The sequence below is a fragment of the Hetaerina americana genome, unplaced genomic scaffold, assembly GCF_022747635.1.
Source record: "Hetaerina americana unplaced genomic scaffold, ioHetAmer1.1.p SCAF_84, whole genome shotgun sequence".
Classification (NCBI taxonomy): domain Eukaryota; kingdom Metazoa; phylum Arthropoda; class Insecta; order Odonata; family Calopterygidae; genus Hetaerina; species Hetaerina americana.
Genome location: NW_027287472.1, coordinates 1,204,868 through 1,223,241, shown reverse-complemented (window position 1 = coordinate 1,223,241; position 18,374 = coordinate 1,204,868). Strand labels below are relative to the sequence as shown.

The following is an 18,374-nucleotide window of genomic DNA, read 5'->3' as shown; positions in this document are numbered from 1 at the left end:
TTGTGCATATAAGTATTTTTTATTAATTCTGAAATGATGAACACTTTTGCTAACTCAATTGAAAATTATTGAAACTAAATGGATAATTTTTCTTTGTTGTTTGTTGCATTGAGTCAATAAACTCATCTTTAAGTAGTTAGTTCTCGAGTGACTTTCATGAACATGCTATGTATTACTCAGAAGTTTTCCCTAAAATGTAGCGATAATGCAATTTAGTCAATTAATTAAAGTCATGCGTTATTCAAATACACTGTGTTATTTCTTACTTTTTTCTAACCGAAGACTAGTTTCGATATATCTGTGAAATATTTAACTAGGCCGGATTAAAGAAACCAGCTCCATTATTTAGAGTTTTGGGGGCAAGTTACACATCCCAGTTCATTAGAAAAAGAGCTGGCGACGAGAGTAATTATGCATTCAATGTTCCATATTCTTCTCTTTCACGTTCACTCTTCAAAGATGAGATAATGAGGGCGTGACGCCCGCACGGTTACACAAATCATAGCACAGTTTCATTCTCCCCCCCCCGCACCCACTCGACAACCACATAAATCCCCCCTCAACTACCACCATGTTTTCATTAGTCCCCGAATTCGTAAGAGGTCCCCGTTAACCTTCATAGTCCTCCAAAGACGGAGGGTCTTCCTCTCGGTGGTGAAAATAAAAAGGTTTCCAACAAGAGGGAAGGGAGTCATGCCCCATTTTCTTCGCGGCTGAATCACCGACTTTCCGCCGCATCTTGCACTCACGAGGCATCCTCGAACCCCCCCCCCCTCCCCCAGAGGGTCCCTCTCCAACCACCCACGCACGCCTCTGCAGAGAGGATCTTGCCTGCCCCCACCCTCTCCTCACGTCCAGCCTCCATCAGAGATATAACCCTCGACCCCACCCTGAACCCGCCCCCTTTCCCGCAATCCCCCGCCTCCTTCCTCTTCCACTTCCCCAACCCCCTGCCCTGAAATTCTTCCCCGCGATTCCCTCACCACTGTGATTTCCCCACTTAATATCCTCCTCTTCCCAATGCTCCCATCAACCCCTCGTGACGCCCTTCGTTAATGAGTTGGCAAGTGGGAGAGGTTGGAGGGGGTGAGGGAGGAGGCGGGCGAGAGACGTGGGTGGGGGGAGCTCTTTATTTCAGCGCTGCCGATGGTCCCTCTTCCGTTCCGCGCTCCCCCTCGGGATCTCCTTCCTCCCTCCCCCTTCTTCTGCCGCAGGCCCACTCGCAAACACGCAGGCAAACGCACAATGCGCGACGACTTTGGCGAACGCGTACCACTCGTAAAAGAGAAGGGGGAGGCGGTGGTAGGGGAGGATTCTTATGGCTCCCGCGCCTCGAGTGCTTTACGCGTTCAGAAGTGCGGGGTGACGCATATGCTGCGTATAAAGTGCGTTTGCCTATAGTTTACATATGCGCGCATGTATGTATGTATAGGCCTAAGATGCTTGGGGTGAGGGGAATAGGAGCGATGGGGTGGGATAATGTAAAGGGTTGAGCGAAAGAGTGCGGTCGTTGGCGGGGAAGGGGGGGAATATCAGGGCCGCTTTGTTTCCGGACGGAAAGCTCTCCTCCTCCGTCCCCCTCCTCCATCACCACGCCAGCAATGCCGTCGAGATTACGATTCTCCTTTTTTATTCCTCTCCCTCAATAGCTTTGCAGTGGCTTTTTGGAGAGTGTGGTGTGGTTTATCCATTCGTCCATTCATGTGCCCACCCTTCCCCCCCACTCTAACCACAAATTCGTGCACGGAGGAATAGGGCGACGTCACAAAGCGGCTTAGGAATCTCGACTGAGTGACGTAGACAAGGGGTTGGCGTCTTTCACACACGTGCCAAGGAAGATGCTTATGCAATATTTTTTATGAATCGCATGGAATAAAATTCTTTTGGGTTATTAACAGATTTTTACAATGTGGCAAATATTTCGTTTATGCATTGACTGATATTACAGCTTGTTTAAACAGAGTTTAAGTTTTTAGTTATTCAATGGACGCTCATATGAGTGTAATTGGAAATGATAATGTCATTTCATAACTTAATAATTATAAAGAAAACGGTGTAAATACAACCGTTGTAAGAAAGCTAGGAAACCTGAATTTCTAGCACACGAAATAATTATAAAAATCCTGACTACATTTTTGTATACATTTTGGTATTCGGATCAGTAAACGCAATCAATCTTTGAACATGATATCAAATGCGATGTTTAGAGTACACATGGTCAATTTCTTATCCTGGAGATATAATTTTGTTGAAATTATATTTCCTACACATGACTTTTGAACCGTCGGGCTAGTGCCTTAACGTGCTTCAGGGGTTAGATAGCAGCTATTTTTTTTACGAAAAACCACCCGGTTGCTAATATCATTGACCTATGATCCGTTTGCAGTGAGTGAATATAGATCACCTATCATATACATGTACACTATTTAAATTAAACTTTTTGAGTAGTTATCCGGAATATATATCGCCAGTATTCTTTTTTATATCACTTATCAATATCAAATGATTGTGAACCAGATTTTCTCTCTGAGGATTTGTGCTGTGAGTAACCATCTCCATTTGAGTTTTAGATAATTGGTGGCGTCCGGAACGCTGGTCTTTAAATCCATATTTTTCAATTAACGATTGGGACGTAATAGATTAAAGAGCATAATTGATTGATCGTGCTTTATCTGATAAAAATCTATTGTATAAAAATTATTTCCAAATGATTGTGCACTTAACGCTCTTTTTTGATATAATGATCAAAATGAGTACTACATATAGAGTATTTAAATTAAACAGATAAAACTGCAGTTAATAAGAGTATTATAATCTAAACCATATTATAACTAAGCATATAAGTACTATCCTAACTGAGCTACACTAATCTGTATATTTATCTGCTATATTAAATAACATAGGCTAATCTGCTATAACAAATGACATTACTGACTTCATTTGCATGGAAAGCAAGAAATAATTTAATTTTTGTAGAAATGTAGAGCGTATTTATTCACGCATTGCTGATGTAGCTGTTCACTGGGTATGTCGTTCCCAGGGTCATTTAATGTAATAAAAATGAGCGTAGGCATTTCCAAAATGTTCAGAAGTCACCATTAATTTTATATTTTTTATGGAGTATTGAAATAATGCCCTCATTCTTATTTCGCCAGCAGCGTACCTCATAACTAATCCACTTATTGCGCATTTAGTCACCGTAGCATTATTAACGCCACAGAGGATACGGCTTATTGTGTTGAATTTGGAGTGACCAAGTATTTTCCTTTTGTTTAGGGGACCGCCTTGGAGACGGAGAGGTGTCCCCCTCCCGCTGGCGTCTCCTACGAAGAGCTCCAGGAAATGTGCCCACTCGGCCTGGCCCTCAACGCCGCGGACGACGCCAACAGGTGGGTGGGGCCGCGCGCCCGCTTTGCTTTGCCTATGGAAGGGGTGGCAAAATAATATCCGAGCGGAATGCGGCGGTGAAAGGGAATGCGAACGCGAGTGAACGAGGAAAAATGTTCCCCAGCGGTGAAATTTTGACGGTCGTATTTTTTATTTATTGGCTCGCGTGTTTTCTCGCAGAATCTCTGTCCCTTCTGCTCAAGCGCCGCGTGCCAGCCCGAGGTATGCCAGCTTTCATCGCAACTTTTCTACATCTACATCTACACAATAGCCCGCAAGCCGCCGAAAGAGCGTATGGTGGGGGGTGTTTGATCACCACCCTTTATCTAGAATAAAATCACGTGCAAAACCAAATCATGTTACCTCTACACCAATATTAGTTTGGTCATACACTCGATAAACCTTAATCACTCGAAAGAAAGTACTTACATGCAACAATATTTAATAACAGGATACGCACATTCAAATCATGCAGTAGAACTGTTAAAATCATGAGTATATTAAATAAAAAGATTAAGGCCTTTTATAAATTTATTAATCCCATCTATAACACATTTTTTAATCCCATAGTTTGCTAACTTTTGAAGCAATTTTTTATGAAGGACTTTTACGAATTTCTTTTTAAAATCTAGAAAAATATCATCGACCTAAAAGTTATTTTCTCCCGAGACCAGAATATCATGAACAAAAATAGCCAGTGGATCTCGCTAGATCTACCCTTTCAGCAACCGTGTTGTTTTTTGTATGTTAATTCTGAGAATCGAGATATTCCTTGATTGAATGTACAACAATGTGCTCTAAAATTTTGCATGAGATGGATGTAAGAAAGATTGATCGGTAATTACTCGGCTCTTCTCTGTCGCCTAAATATGGGAGTTACATTGGCTATTTTCCAGGCTTTGGGTACTGCGAGACCATTTAGGTATTTATTAAATATTATTTCCAGGAAAAGAGCTGTTTCTGAGGCATCATTTTGTAAACACGAGCAGGGATTTGATCAGGACCTGGCGATTTGTTTGGACAGATGTGTGTAAGTTGGCGTTCAATCTCAAGAGAAGATATTACAATTTAAGGCACGGGTTCATAGGAGCGATCGGTTAGGGACTCGCATTGTTTCTGTGAATGATTATTAAAAATGCTTTAAAAATAGAGGTTTAATGTTTTAGAATTTTCTGAACTGGTGTTGAGTTTTTGCCCGTTGTTATATAGAAATGGCACTGCCGACTTTTTCCCCTTAAAATATGACCATAACGCTCCAAGATTATCGTTCAAATAGTCACGCAATCTTTTATTTTTAAATTCTAGTAACTCCTGGCGACATGTTTTGCTTACTAACGGATTGGATAATGTATAGTTTTGTATCATTTCATTTTTTTATGGTCTAACTCGTCCTTCTGTGATCTTCTCATTTTTTAATACCATACTCTCTGGTATTTTTATGCTTTACATACTCCTACGTTGTGCCATCAAGGCTCCTTCCTGTCACTTTTAAATTTACTAAGTATGTGTTTTTCTATTGTAGCCCGTGTGACGCCGAGGAAAGTAGTCCACAAACTCTCACCGCCTCTTTTTCTACTAATTTCCTTAAATGTGCCATTAGACTGTTGTAGGTCACGTCTTAATCCTTCGTAATCGACCCGGTCAAACAAATAAATTTTCCTTGTGTGTTACTGATTTTTCATCAAGTTAATTTTAACTAGGACTAGTCTGTGGTCACTAAGTCCATCAAGTGTGGCTGTATTTAGGACGACTTCGGATAAATTTTTGGCTACAGGATCAAGTATACTATTTACTCTGGTGGGTATAGGTACTAAATGGTTTAATGAATGTGATGTGAAAACACAAAGCAATGACTTACATGACTCTTTGTCCTTATTTTCTGCTATGAAATTATAGTTTTTCCATTCTATGGATAGAAGATTGAAATCCCCTCCGATTATATTTTTTCTACTGCGTAAATGGGAATTCAAACTAGTACCTCTATTTCTAGTTCTATAATTGATGTTTCTCCGGTATCGTCTGTAATATGCACAAATGTAGACTCTTTTTGACCGAGGGCTTTTTATGGAAGACTAAACACTTTCTATGCTACTATTAGGCTAAGACTCACTTCTGCTTTGGTGAATATCTCTAACAGCTATGAATCCTCCCCCAAATCCAATTTTTTCTCCCCTCTGTAAATTCTAAATCCTATAGGAAAAACCTCCTCGTCTGCAATGCCTTGAGATAATCAGCTCCCGGTTCCTATAATTATATCGGCTTCGGTACTTCTAATCATATGGTAAAATTCGGCTATTTTCTTTTCCAAACTTCGGCAGTGGATCATCACTACGGAGATAGGTCTATTCTTGATCAATTCGTTGTGGTTTCCCTTTCCGATGTTACTTACTCTAGGAGTTATAAATACCAACTCATTCTCATGTACCAAGTCTAATATTGCATTGCATATACTGTGATTCTTTTCGCAATTCTTTTGTGACTGACCCGAGTAGTGTTTATCGAGTAAATTCCCACTAGTTGACCTTCTCTCTAACCTACCGAATATGCTTAACTTTCCTCATATGCTCTTGAATACTAGCTCCTACCTTCTCCGATGCCTCAGTCGTATAATGTACCCCCGAACAATTAACAGGCTCCCGACACGATGCAAGAACAGCCTCATGCCTATGAAGTCCACTCCGATTACCCGACAAAAACTTCCCAATCTGTTATCCTTCCCTTCAATCTGTATCCAAGTCATGCCAACACGGTCAGATAGCGGGATGATTGAGCAAATGCTTAACTTTACTGGGACTTTAAACTCAGCCCCGACCCGCTTCACCTCCGTATTCAGTTCCCCGAAAGAACGCAGAATTACCTCGGATACGCGATGCGTAGCGTCGTTTGTCCCAACATATGCTGCAGTTCGTATTTGGAGCAACCCACGTCACGTGCAGCCGCCATCACTACCCGCGTCACCTGAGGAACCTCGCCCCCTGGTATGTACCATGAGGACAGCGGTCCAACATCTCCCTCCCGTTGGACCCTACGTCGTAAGGGAGATATTATACGGCGGACATTGGAACACCCTATCATAATAATTCCCTCTCTTCTACTCCGCTGACGTCTTTTCCTAGGGAGCAACCTCGGAGTAGGGATTGACCTGCAGATAGAGTGGTACTGTCCTCCGACAGTACCTGGTACCTGTTAGAGACTGGGATCGGAACTGCCTCCACAGAGTCCAATCCTCGCCGCAGCGTTAACTTCTCCTTACCCTGAGAAACAACCCTTCAATCGTCCCATCTCCGGAAGGGAAACACTCCTTTATTGGGACATTGGACACGCGGCTGGTCTGCGATCGCCAACCACATTCAACATCCGGGCGAACTCGTGCAGCCCTATAGTCGTAGCGGACTTTCGACTTCCTGCCCCGAGCACTAATTCCCTTGCGAGAAGACACCCCGCCGTTAACTTTTGATTGGAGCTCCCGCACCATTCTCTCCAATGTGGCGTTACGAGCCCTTAGAGCCGCGCTTTCCCCAGCGTTTTTGAGCATGGCAACAGGAGATCTAGGTGAAGCCGTCCTAATTTAACAGTTAAGTCCCAGCAAAAAGCTAACCTGAATACAATATGCTAAAATTTTCTAAAAGAAGTTACCTCAAATTAAATCACCCAAATATATTAAAAGTTGGGGATTGAATCTAAAGCCTAAGCGGGAAAAATAGTGCTGTATAAAGATCTGCTACTCATAAAAATGAGTAAAGAAAAACATCACTCATTAATAACCAGTCAGAGTGGCGGGACACAAACAACTACACCCTGCGAAGAATAACTACTACCACCACACTAAAAAAATAACTAGACACAAAACAAAACTATATAAACGGAACAATTTATCCGTTAACACTATACTACACTTCACGGAACCAAGAAGCACTAAGAAGTAGGTAGGAAGGTAGATTCAGGTAGGGTCAAACTGGTTCTCAGGACTGGCTAGCTCCAAACACGTTCGCCCTCGGCAAGAGACGGAGAGAGTGACCATCCGTCGTATGACTTTTCATCACATTTCAAATTTGCCCGTTTAGCAGATGCAGATGTTATTTTGATTACTTTATTTTTTAAGTTTTTTGATGTCGTCATAATTTTATTGCCTCTTTCGGAGACACGCATTTTTTAAAATGCAAAAATATTAGCCTAAAATTGAAGGTTCAATTCAACTTGTAAACCGGATGAAAAAGAGGAAACGCTTAAAGTGAATAAATCGATGCCCAAGTTTGTAATAAAAACCAAACGATCTGAGTGAATTATCAATTCACCAACGACCTTCAAAGCTTCTAATTATAAAGAATTTTTTATAAAATAAGTCCACAAATCTGTTCTTATGACATAACATAATTGTATTAATAATTAATCGCTTAATTTATTTCATTTTTAGCGCAAGGAAGTAGGATACATAGGACTTAGTGGGGCTAGTGCGTACAATGGTACATAATTGATCATACAATTTTATTTATTTCACTGACTTTGGCGCTCTGATGGCCTGACAATATGGTGTTACAAGTGCATGAAAGAATAAGAAATCCTTTTCGTCGTTCTCATCAGTGGTCATGTTTCTTATTTCTCCATTCCGGCTTCGTCTTCTCCGTCCGTAGCGGCTGCGAATTAAAAAAAGAGTATTTCCACTTTGTTGCAAATGTTAAAAATTAAAGATTTTTTCATTGTTCACACTCTTTGATCTCCAGGAAAGTAAACGAGCCGAATTGCCGCTGTGGAGGTTGCGTGGTGCACCTACAAGGGGTTGCCGGAACCTGGTCCTCGAGGAATGCCGGCCCAATAAAGCCGAGGGCCCGCCTGATCGCATCCTCCTCCCAAGCCTGCCCCGGAAGGAGCTTCTGGCTCCTACAGGTCTGTTCTGCCCTTTCACAGCATTATACTAAATTAATGAAATCCCTTCTTTTTTATAGTTTCCAATCACTTGTATTCCTGCCTTAAGTGGTATTCGTTCAATCGATTCAGCTCACATAATACCCCTTGTTTAATTTATGAGCCATTTATGTTGATGTAAGAGAAAATGTTATTCAAGAACAGTAATATTTTAAGGAACGCCATTGATACGGTTTTATTCACGAACTGATATCTGGTGAGTGTACTAACTAGGATTTTGAGGGCTTAGTGAAGTTCCCTTCGTCAATGTCCATGTAAATCAAAAGTATATAACAGAATATCTACTTTAGTCATAACTTATTTGTTAATCGGTGAGTTTAATTGCTGATAAAATCACGTAAGGCGAGTCCTGTAGCCATTACCAAACATTTACAAAAACCCTATGCAGACAAGTTTATGTCGCAGGGTAAGAAAAATGCTATTGCTCGTAAAAAGCACGTAAACTTAATCCTGTGTCATCAATCTTTAACTTTCTCTAAAATTTCAAGGAAAGATATTAGGACATATGGAAATATCACCATTTATAATTTCTCGAGAGTATGTTTACTAAAGATCATGAATTTGATTGGGAATTTGACAAATCTTAAAAGTGAATAATTTCTGTGTTACTTGATGTCCGTAACGGGTCAAAATATGTATTTTAAGTCAGGTAGTGTAATTTTATGTTGCTAATGTCTTCTGCGTAAAGTGTTTTGTATTTTCCTTAGCAGCTAGATATGTCAGATAAAATAATATTCTTTTTTAGGCAAATTATTTTTATACTCTGAAATTGTTGCATTTAAATGCCTATTCCTAATAAAATAGAAATTACTTATTAACAGTTCAGGAGAAAACCATCTTTTGTTGCTTTTTGGAATAGAAATTACTTATTCACAGTTGAAGAGGAGAATATCTTTTGTTGCTTATTCGTCCCGCTTGAATTTAAAAAAGATCTAATAAACAAGGTCTGTCCCAAAAGTAGTAGGACTTATTTCTTCCCGGATAGACGGACGGATGGGCAGTGATTTCTCTGGCTGGTTTCGAGGGAAAGATAGATAGTCGTCTTTGTTTTGGGGTAAGATTCAGACTGCTAAGTCTGACCCCTACGGGAGGAGGAGGAAAGGTTGGAGGTCGGTGACAGTTGGCTTTCAGCCTTTGTGGATCGTTCGTTTGCAAAAACTCTATAACGTGACCACGTTACGCTCCATCATAAACCGTTTATCGGAACATCACCAGCGCTACGCCATCATTTTTTTTGTGTGAAACTGGCCAAAATTGAGAAAGAGACTCATTACATGCTCCAGGCAGCTTATTATGATAACGCGATGAGTAGATCGGGTGGTTTTCAGTGGTGTAAGTTATTTTGGGAGGTCAGAGAAGATGTTGAAGACACCGAACATTGAGGACGTCCTCCGACCTCAAAAAGTGACGAAAAAGTGAAGGCTTTGTTGGACAGGGATCGCAGATTAAGTATTTCCATGGTTTTTGATGAAATTTGCATCCCTAACATTGATATGCATCGACCTGTGACTAAAATAACTGGCAAGAGAGAGATATCTGCGAAGTTGGTGCAGCGAGTGCTCTCGGGCGAAGAAAAAGAAACTCGCACGCGGATTTGCCAAGAGCTTCTCGACCATGCCGCAACCACTTTACAGCCCTGATGTTGTCCCACTAGACTTCATCCAATTCCCACGGCTCAAACTGTGGATGCATGTTAACAGGTTGTGACGAGGGAGTTTAGCAACATTCCGGGCGCCGCCTTCCAGGAGGCGTACAAGGTGTGGAAAACCCACTGACAGCGGTGTATGGACCCACTAGGGTGCTAGTTCAAATACTTTTGAGTCAATGTATCAGTTCAGATAGTAATTTTTTTTGATCAACTGAGTTCTTCTACTTATGGGACAGACCTTTTAAGATCTTAAAATTGAAAATGCTTCATTTTTTTAAAGTTCTTAAGGGAAATTTATAAAAAATCAGTAAGTTTTTGATGATATATTCTTTTTCCAGCAGTATTCATAGCACTCCAATTTCCTTTTATATCAAGCACTAAGTTATTTTAATAATTAAAAAAATAACTTTACATTCTGTTGTTTGTTTTTATTTATCTAGCACAGGCTGCAAATGTTTTTCAATATTTCTTTTGGAAAAATTTCCCAAAAAATAAAGTCTTGATTCCATTGTAATTTATTGGGTATTACACATAAGTACATAAATGCTCTTTACTCTATTCCATTTCGGGGTAGGCAAAGTCTAATAAGCCTGATTCTAAGTTTGATCAGTAAACTCACTCCATTTTTTCTCTACTTACTCTTCCTCTATACTACTCTGCCCATGCATACTTATTTTTTATTCGTCGTACTCATGTATGATGGAGGTGTGTTATGTTCCATGCATTCTCTTCTATTTCCGAGACTTATGATCTTCCTTGTCTTGCAAGTCTGTCTGATCGCATTTGCCCATGATATTCTCCATCAATCCCTTTCTTTTAACAATCCGCTCACCTGTTTGGAAAGGTGACTTGCAATTATTGTTATCGTACATATTTTATTTAATAGGTTAAAGAATTGAAACATAAAATGGATGTATAATTTCAAATGTATTACATTATTCTGCAATATTGTTTATATGATTGAACAAACTAATATATGCCATGCAGACAACTTCCTCTTTTGCCCAAACAAATTGCATACAAACATCGAAGGAGAAATTTAAACGACTGGTGGAAGGCCTTCCTCTGACTGATGCTTGAAAGATTCATGTTGGTAAAATTCATTTTTCTTCGCTGTGCTTGTCTCCAAGACCTAATATTGTTCAAGAGTTAGTGAAGTAGCTGTAGTGGGAGTACACTACACACTACAGCTATTTCACATTGCAAATTAATCTAAATTGGCTAAAATCCCAACATTATCCGAGAAAGTAATAATTTTCGCTATCCACTTCCGCACTAATTCAAAAAGAACTAATTGGCCATCACAACGTGCAGAGATTAATTGATAGGAAGTGCGAGGTCACTGGATGCGACACGCAGTATGAAAATACCCAAAAGGAAAACGGAGCTGGTCTCTCGCCACCTTAGGCTATGGGGCGGAGTTTTCTGGCAACAAACTCCGCCTTGGTTGGCGCGCTACCCTCTCAACAGAAGTGTTACCTACTGTTGCATATGTTGCAGGCGGAACCGGGCCACGTGGTAGGCCTCACCGTGTCCAGCCTCCTGCTGCCGTGCCCCCGGAGACAATGGCTCAAGGCCCGCGATGGGGACTCTCTCTCCTCTCGGCTCATCCTACACCTACCCTCCTCCTCGTCCACCGCCAACGGCGCCCCGGCCTTCAGTACCGAGGCGCTCTGCTTTTCCAGCGGCCCGCACATGCTGCTCGAGTTCTACTCTTTCGAGAGGCTTGAGGCCACGTGCAACGGTGGATTCCTCGCACACGCCCATCAAGTGCTCGGTGAGTCGTCCGCTTCCCTCCCGCCGGACATCTTTTCCCCCATATGGCTACCGAACCGAGTTCTACAAGCACAAATGAAGAATTTTACCATCTCAATTATTCAATTCTATTTTTTTACGTTTATGCTTGGCGCAAGTCGCATCTTCCTGCTTCATTAACCAAGTTTTCTCACCGTTAAAAATCAAATTACATAACAAAGTTTTTACAAACATTTCTCTATTTCCACACTCAATATTTCTAACATTAAATATTTCCCTCATCCCACACCTAGCACATTGAATTTCTAATGCACTCTAAAGTAATTGTCACAACTGACTGACAAACTAAAGTATGATCACCCACCACACTCATCACTACTCATAAATACTACCAATTAGTCTATAAAAACTTTTCCTCTTAGGTCCTTTCAAAATCTTTCAGTAATTCCGTAGAAATGTTGCTTATCTCCACGTCCTTGTTCAATTGCAATTCCCTTACATCCCTTTTATCTCCTCAAACTGAACCTAAGGTAATGCCATTTAAGTCATATTCTATGTCTACGCCTAAAATTCCTGAGTTAATATCCTTACCCAATAGTTTCTCCATAAAATCCTTCTATTCCTCTAGAATGTTTCTTGTTTGGATTAATAATTTTTCTGGCATATGTCTGATAGTTTCACGGTTTTTGTTCGTTTTACTTCCTGATATTTCTTCCACCGTTCTGTTAAATTCATCCATTTCTCACTTCTAACCACGTGCTCCATCTTCCACAATGCTTCTTCCACCATATTAGTGCATCGCCCGAGTTTATTACTTTATGTAATTACAATATCAAATATACGCAGGCAGATCTTTGTGAAAATAAGGTATACTTCCATGCCATGAGAGCTTATTATTTTACTAAACTTGATTAGTTCTCTAAACTCAAAAGTGGGACAAGAGAGTCTTGCAGTCATTGGCACAAATATGCATTCTTAGTGGTGTGATGGAAAGAGGCTTCCAATCCATCCCATTTGAATAACTATATTTCTTTCATTCCAATACCTTCCCTGCAATTATTTATAAGGTCAATCCATCCTCCAGAAAATTTTTCTGATACTTTATTTATTATAATTTGTAGAGTAGTAGTCTTTTAGCGTTTTTTCTTTTTAAGATACTTTTTCATTTTTTTCCGTAAATATGTGCTTCAATCGTTTAAGAAGAGGTCGATTTTGTTTATGTGATGTGAATAAAAATTTAAAGTTAATTATTTGAATTTGAATCAACATGTAATCAAGGGTTATATTTTTACACATTTTAAAACTCTAACTAATATTTGTTAGTTCATTGTTAAAAATGAAAAAGGAAATAAAGAGAGAGTTTTATAGTCTTTATGTTTTATAAAATAACTCGTCAAAAGGTCAAACTATTTTCAAAATTAACCAGCCATTGCTTTGACAACTAGTTATTATCAAGGTCATAGTTTCGACATCTGTTGTCGCAAATGTAGCGTGCAGAGTTAATTATTATGAGGCTTGCTCATTGACCACAGAGTAGTCCTTCAATAAACTAAATTTAATTCACATCGTCAACGTGTTATGAAAGGTATTCGAATCGGTGTTCGCCTTGACTGAATTCATTTAAATATAATTTTGTGAACGAACAAAGGAAGTCAAAAAGGAAATTGTGAAATATTCCCTAGAAGTTGAAAGAAAACAGGATAAAAAAACCTTACCAGTCCCGTAACCATCAGATGAAATTAATCAGGATGCGATGTTTCTTAATCGGCGTCAAATAAATCTAGAACAAACTAAAAATTGTAAGTGGTGCGGGACACATTTCCAGTCAGATGATATCTAACGGGTATGTCTGTAGAAGCATTATGAAATACTCGTATATTTGTGCTTTTGGATGGAAATAAATTATTCAAAGGTGATATTACCGCAATTCATCTGAGAAAACTTTCAGTTCTATCCCTTATGGAACTTCATAACGGCTTCAAATGTAATAAAAAACCGTTAATTAGTACCTATTTTTTTACTGCAACAGCTGATGCTATTAGCATTAACTTTTAACACCATGAACACAACTGAATTTTGGTTGCCGACATACCCTAAAAATCGTTCATGTTGTTTGATAATATTAGATATCTAACGAGTCTGTGGCTGGAAATCGTAGAGGAAAAATTAAAATATAACTCGAACTTCACTGAATGACTATGAAAACCTAACTGTTAGAATACACTCTCTAAATTAAATATGTTGTGTTTGAACAGCGAATTTGATCACCAATTGTATGCTATGACTGAAAAAATCACCGGACAAATTACCTTCTCAATCTTGAACTTCCACCCTAGAGAGAAAAAAGCTCCCTTTTGTCAAATATTATACCGTCATTTATAATGTTTTTTGTATAAATCCTCGACAATAATCATCAATCATAAAATATTACATGATATTAGCTTTTTCAAAAAGATTACTCTCTCCCTCTCTGCGATAACGCGATATTTACCCGAGCGTTACATTTTGATTAGTTTTAAATTCTACGCATTAGTTTTCTCTAAATTCCCCAAACGTTGCCTATAGATTTGAATTTTCAATTAAAAGCCTTTCCCTGATACAAGCACCGGAAGCATAGCTTAATTAATAATAATTGATTCTGCGCATTATTTTATTCGAAATACCCTTGGACAACAATGCCGCCAAGTGATAGACCCGAAATACGAACATGGAAATAAAGTCAGCTCTCATTTAAAATTCATATTAAAGGCTGATGGTGCTTGTACGAATTTTCAGCGATTTATTGTTTCTAACGCATACACTAATCTTCAATATTATTTCTTTCCACCATTTGATACCTTGCTAAGGCAGTGTTTGTCTTACTGATGGAATAAGCTTTGAAATTGCTATGGTAATTGAACAAGTCGGCGGCACATGTGCGTCGTCTGCGCGAGAATTACGATAAATTACGCGTTACAGTCGATGCCCCTAACAGGTTGATCCCCGTGGGTGGATGGATTTAGTGAGTCACAAGGCACAAATGCTTCCGCTCGGATATCCTGGAGCTGCCGTGGGAAACCCTTCTTCCTCTTCCCCCGCGTCGCCGCCACGAGAAAGGTTGCCCCTTCTTTCGCCACTCCCGCCGCCCCCTCTCCCCCTGCGCAGTTAACCCCATGATGCACGATGAGCGGGTTCCACGTGGTGTGCGCCCTCCCCGCACACAATGCGAGGCCGTGGAGCGGTGAAAGGAAGAGTGACTCCCACCTGTCGAGGGGACGATCCTTGAACCCAGGAGATAAACGGTCGCATAATTGCTTCCCCACCATCTCCTTAATCCGCTTATCGTGTTCGCAGCACGACCGCTGGACCAACCCGTGCCATTTCCGTGAATCCCTTTGCGCCATTCCATCCTCCCCATTTTTCTCTCTCCCTCCCCTTCCTCCTCTCCCAACTTACTCCCTCCCCTTTCGCCTTCTCCCCTCTCGTCCTCTTCGCCTTCCCCTCTCCTTTCCTCCTCTCCTTTCCTCCTCTCCATTCAACATCCTCCAACTAACATCCAAGCGCTACCTACTCCACGTTTTTCTAGAACTTCTACCCTCTTTCACGTTTTGCACCGTTCTGAGCAAATTATTTCGGATTGTTTGCTCGTATTATTGTTCTTCATTGAAATTCCTAATTCATTTATTTCTTTCCCCAGTCCGTTGTTCCTACCGACCAAGAGCAGTTTTCCTTAGAGACTAGAGTTGAGAGATAACAGGTTGGCTTATGTTGAATGTAATGGACGTTTTATTTGGACCCAAAAATAAAATTAATTTTATATTTTTTAAATTTCGTCAATTTAAAGCGCCTTGAAATGTGCTCACACATCATCACAGTCTCAAAATCTCTATCATTCTAATAAAGTACGTTTAAGTAGCAATGTGGTGGAAGAAATTGTCATTTATTCGATATAATTGATAACTGTTTTAAATGATACAAAACAAATTAAATGGATTCGTTAATGTAAACTGACGGTAACTCCTGTTGTGCTCTTTACAGTTGATCAGGGATTTAGTGTAGCTAACTTAATCAGCCCTGCTAGTAATTGGTTTTCTCCGCACTCTTTGAACCCCTATTACTGAAAATTATCTTGCTCTTAATCGAATGCAGACATGAGGTACTCTCAAAGCTGCTTTATGATTCAAATTTTCCTTCCTTTTCGTTCCTTTACCCTGATATTATTACTTCAACTTCTAATGCTGCTGAGCTACTCCTGGGAATATTTTCGACGCAAATTATGTCGCTTACATTGCTGGACGAGATTGCATGATGCGAGTCCACCCCACGAGCAGCAACCTTCCTTGGGGATGAATCAATTTCTGCTCAGAGTATCTATCTCTTCTTTCCTATTCCTCTATTTCAATCTCTCCTTTCCTACGCTACTGACGAAGCTTATAGAGGCCATCAATCAAATCGAGCCTCTTCAATTATTATCCCGGCACAATGTCCCTTCCTTCGCGCCGGAAATTTGATGCCCCGGGCTTGAAGGATTATTTTTATGACCACCCGGTTCCTTCATGAACTTAACACATGTCATAGTGCAGTGTAATTTCTTTGGGGTGATCCCTTTAACTCTGTTCATATTTTGGCTTTGAGTTCACGAAACTCTAAGTCTACACCAATTTCTGCCGACTATGTTTTCTCCAATGCTCGTAACGCTCAGGCAAAATTGTTATATTTTGGCTGAAAATCACCATAATTAGCAAGTCTAAATCCCAATTTATTTTCACGCACATACACTTTGTAAATTATACGAAATGAAGAGCTGGAGAATGGACGGGATAAAAATGATTCTCATCCATTTCGCCCTAGGTCGTCATTTCAGTCGAATGTGCTATCTTGTACAAATTAGGAATCTGGACAAATCCTGTCCACGATTCCATCGATGTCCACGAATTCTACCAATTCACTTATTCGAGTTAGATTCGCCCTTAAAAACTCCGCCCTTAAAACTCACCCTTAAGGGGATGGTTAACTTTGCAATTAGTGAAATGAATTGGGACAAACATGGAAGAGTAAAGGGTGAAAGAGTGGCTAGCATTGGCTATGTGAGGGAGAGGTGGAAGAATCGACACACAACCATACGCGGCCTTCACTCCCTCCATCCTCTCACCATTTCCTCCCCCATCCTCCACCGCCTCTTCCCTCCCCCCAACTACTTCCTCCCATCCCTTTCCCACTCCATCGCCCTCCCCCCGCGGATTTGCATACAGATTGGTGTGTGCCGTGGGGGTGGCGGACTGGAAACCCACGAATTATGACGTCCTCTGAATCCCCGTTCCCCCTTTCCCCCATCCGTGCGTACCTCGACGTCCCCGCCGGACATTCCTCCTCCCACCCCCGCCACACCCCACCCCGCTGCCTCCCTCCTCGCCAAATCCTTATTTAGTGCGCCCACCCACCCTATCTCCCATTCCGTGGGACGCGCCTCGAGACTGGTGCGCTCTCTGGTGTTGAGTCGTGCGGGGAAGGTGGGGGGGGGGGGGAAGTGGTGAACGAGCTGGTGCGTCCTTGTGCTATCCGCGAGATCATCTCAGGCGAGAGGAGACACGGAGGGAGTAATGGTTTATAATCCATGGCTTTCACGGAAATTCGTGAGATATGCGTTTTTATCGAGTTGTGGAAGGGTGGGGCGGAAGGTGGGGAGTGAAGGATTTTCCGAATAAAACCGGAGATGAACCGGTCAAGAGAGCGATTCCCGTAATGCGCAGCATTAATCGCCCGAGAGCTGCGGGTCCGGTCGCGGCGTAACAAATGCCCGATCCAAACTAAATAACCCCCCCCCCACCCCCACCTCCCATTTCTCATACTCTCCCCCTTACCAGTATTAAAAAAAAATGAGTGAAGATTTATGTCTCAAGCAGGAATTCGCCCCTTTTTTCCAAATCCCGTAACAAGTTTATACGTGTGTGATTTTTCACCGTTGAAGAGCGATAAAAAATCAAAGGGAGGAGATTTCTGCTGAGGTTGCATGAAGCGGCGACGGCGGTAAGGGAATGGAAGAGGCGCGTTTTCCTGCGCGTTGATGATATCGCTACGACGATCCACTGGAATTTTATCCCTTCGTCAAAACTGGCTCCAAAGGCGAAAGAAATCATTCATTTCGATAGGTTTCATCCAAGAAAATCATCCAATTACTTGCAAGAATTGTACATTTTTCGCCTTGAGGATAGAACCATAGCAGTCGTTAACCAGGAAAAGGTAATATTCCATGATAGTTCAGGGCTTTACGAGGCTGATTATTCTAAATTATTGACAAAGATTTGATAGTGAATTCAAGTGAATGTAAAAATATTTTATTGAATTTAATTTAGGTATCAGCATTTATTAATTCAAGCACTATACGTGAATTCATAAACGTTTTGTCTATTTCAGTATCAGCAGCTAAAATAATTCAAGCCAATTACTGCAAGTATAAATAAATTATGATCTCAAAAAAGTTTAGACCGATTTCACTTTATGAGGAAGGTAACATTTGAGAGTATTGAAGGGTCCTCCCTTTTGTATTTTAGCTATGCCTACGTGATGCATGTTCCATAAGAAATTATTCTAGCAACTATCAGAAAGGTTAGACAGGAAAAATCGATCAATTTGTTTATAAGACTCAATTAAAAAATGAAAATGACATAAATGTTACGAAAAG

General features: G+C 40.7%; 1 protein-coding gene across 1 annotated transcript in view; it reads left to right on the top strand.

Moving 5' to 3' along the window:
- gogo (golden goal) overlaps positions 1 to 18,374 on the top strand; it is a 39,821-nt gene that overhangs the window by 8,691 nt on the left and 12,756 nt on the right. The window contains exons 5-7 of the mRNA XM_071597284.1: positions 3,277 to 3,389; positions 8,109 to 8,271; positions 11,459 to 11,735. Coding sequence (XP_071453385.1) covers positions 3,277 to 3,389; positions 8,109 to 8,271; positions 11,459 to 11,735 — 553 coding nt within the window. The remainder of the gene's footprint in view (positions 1 to 3,276; positions 3,390 to 8,108; positions 8,272 to 11,458; positions 11,736 to 18,374) is intronic.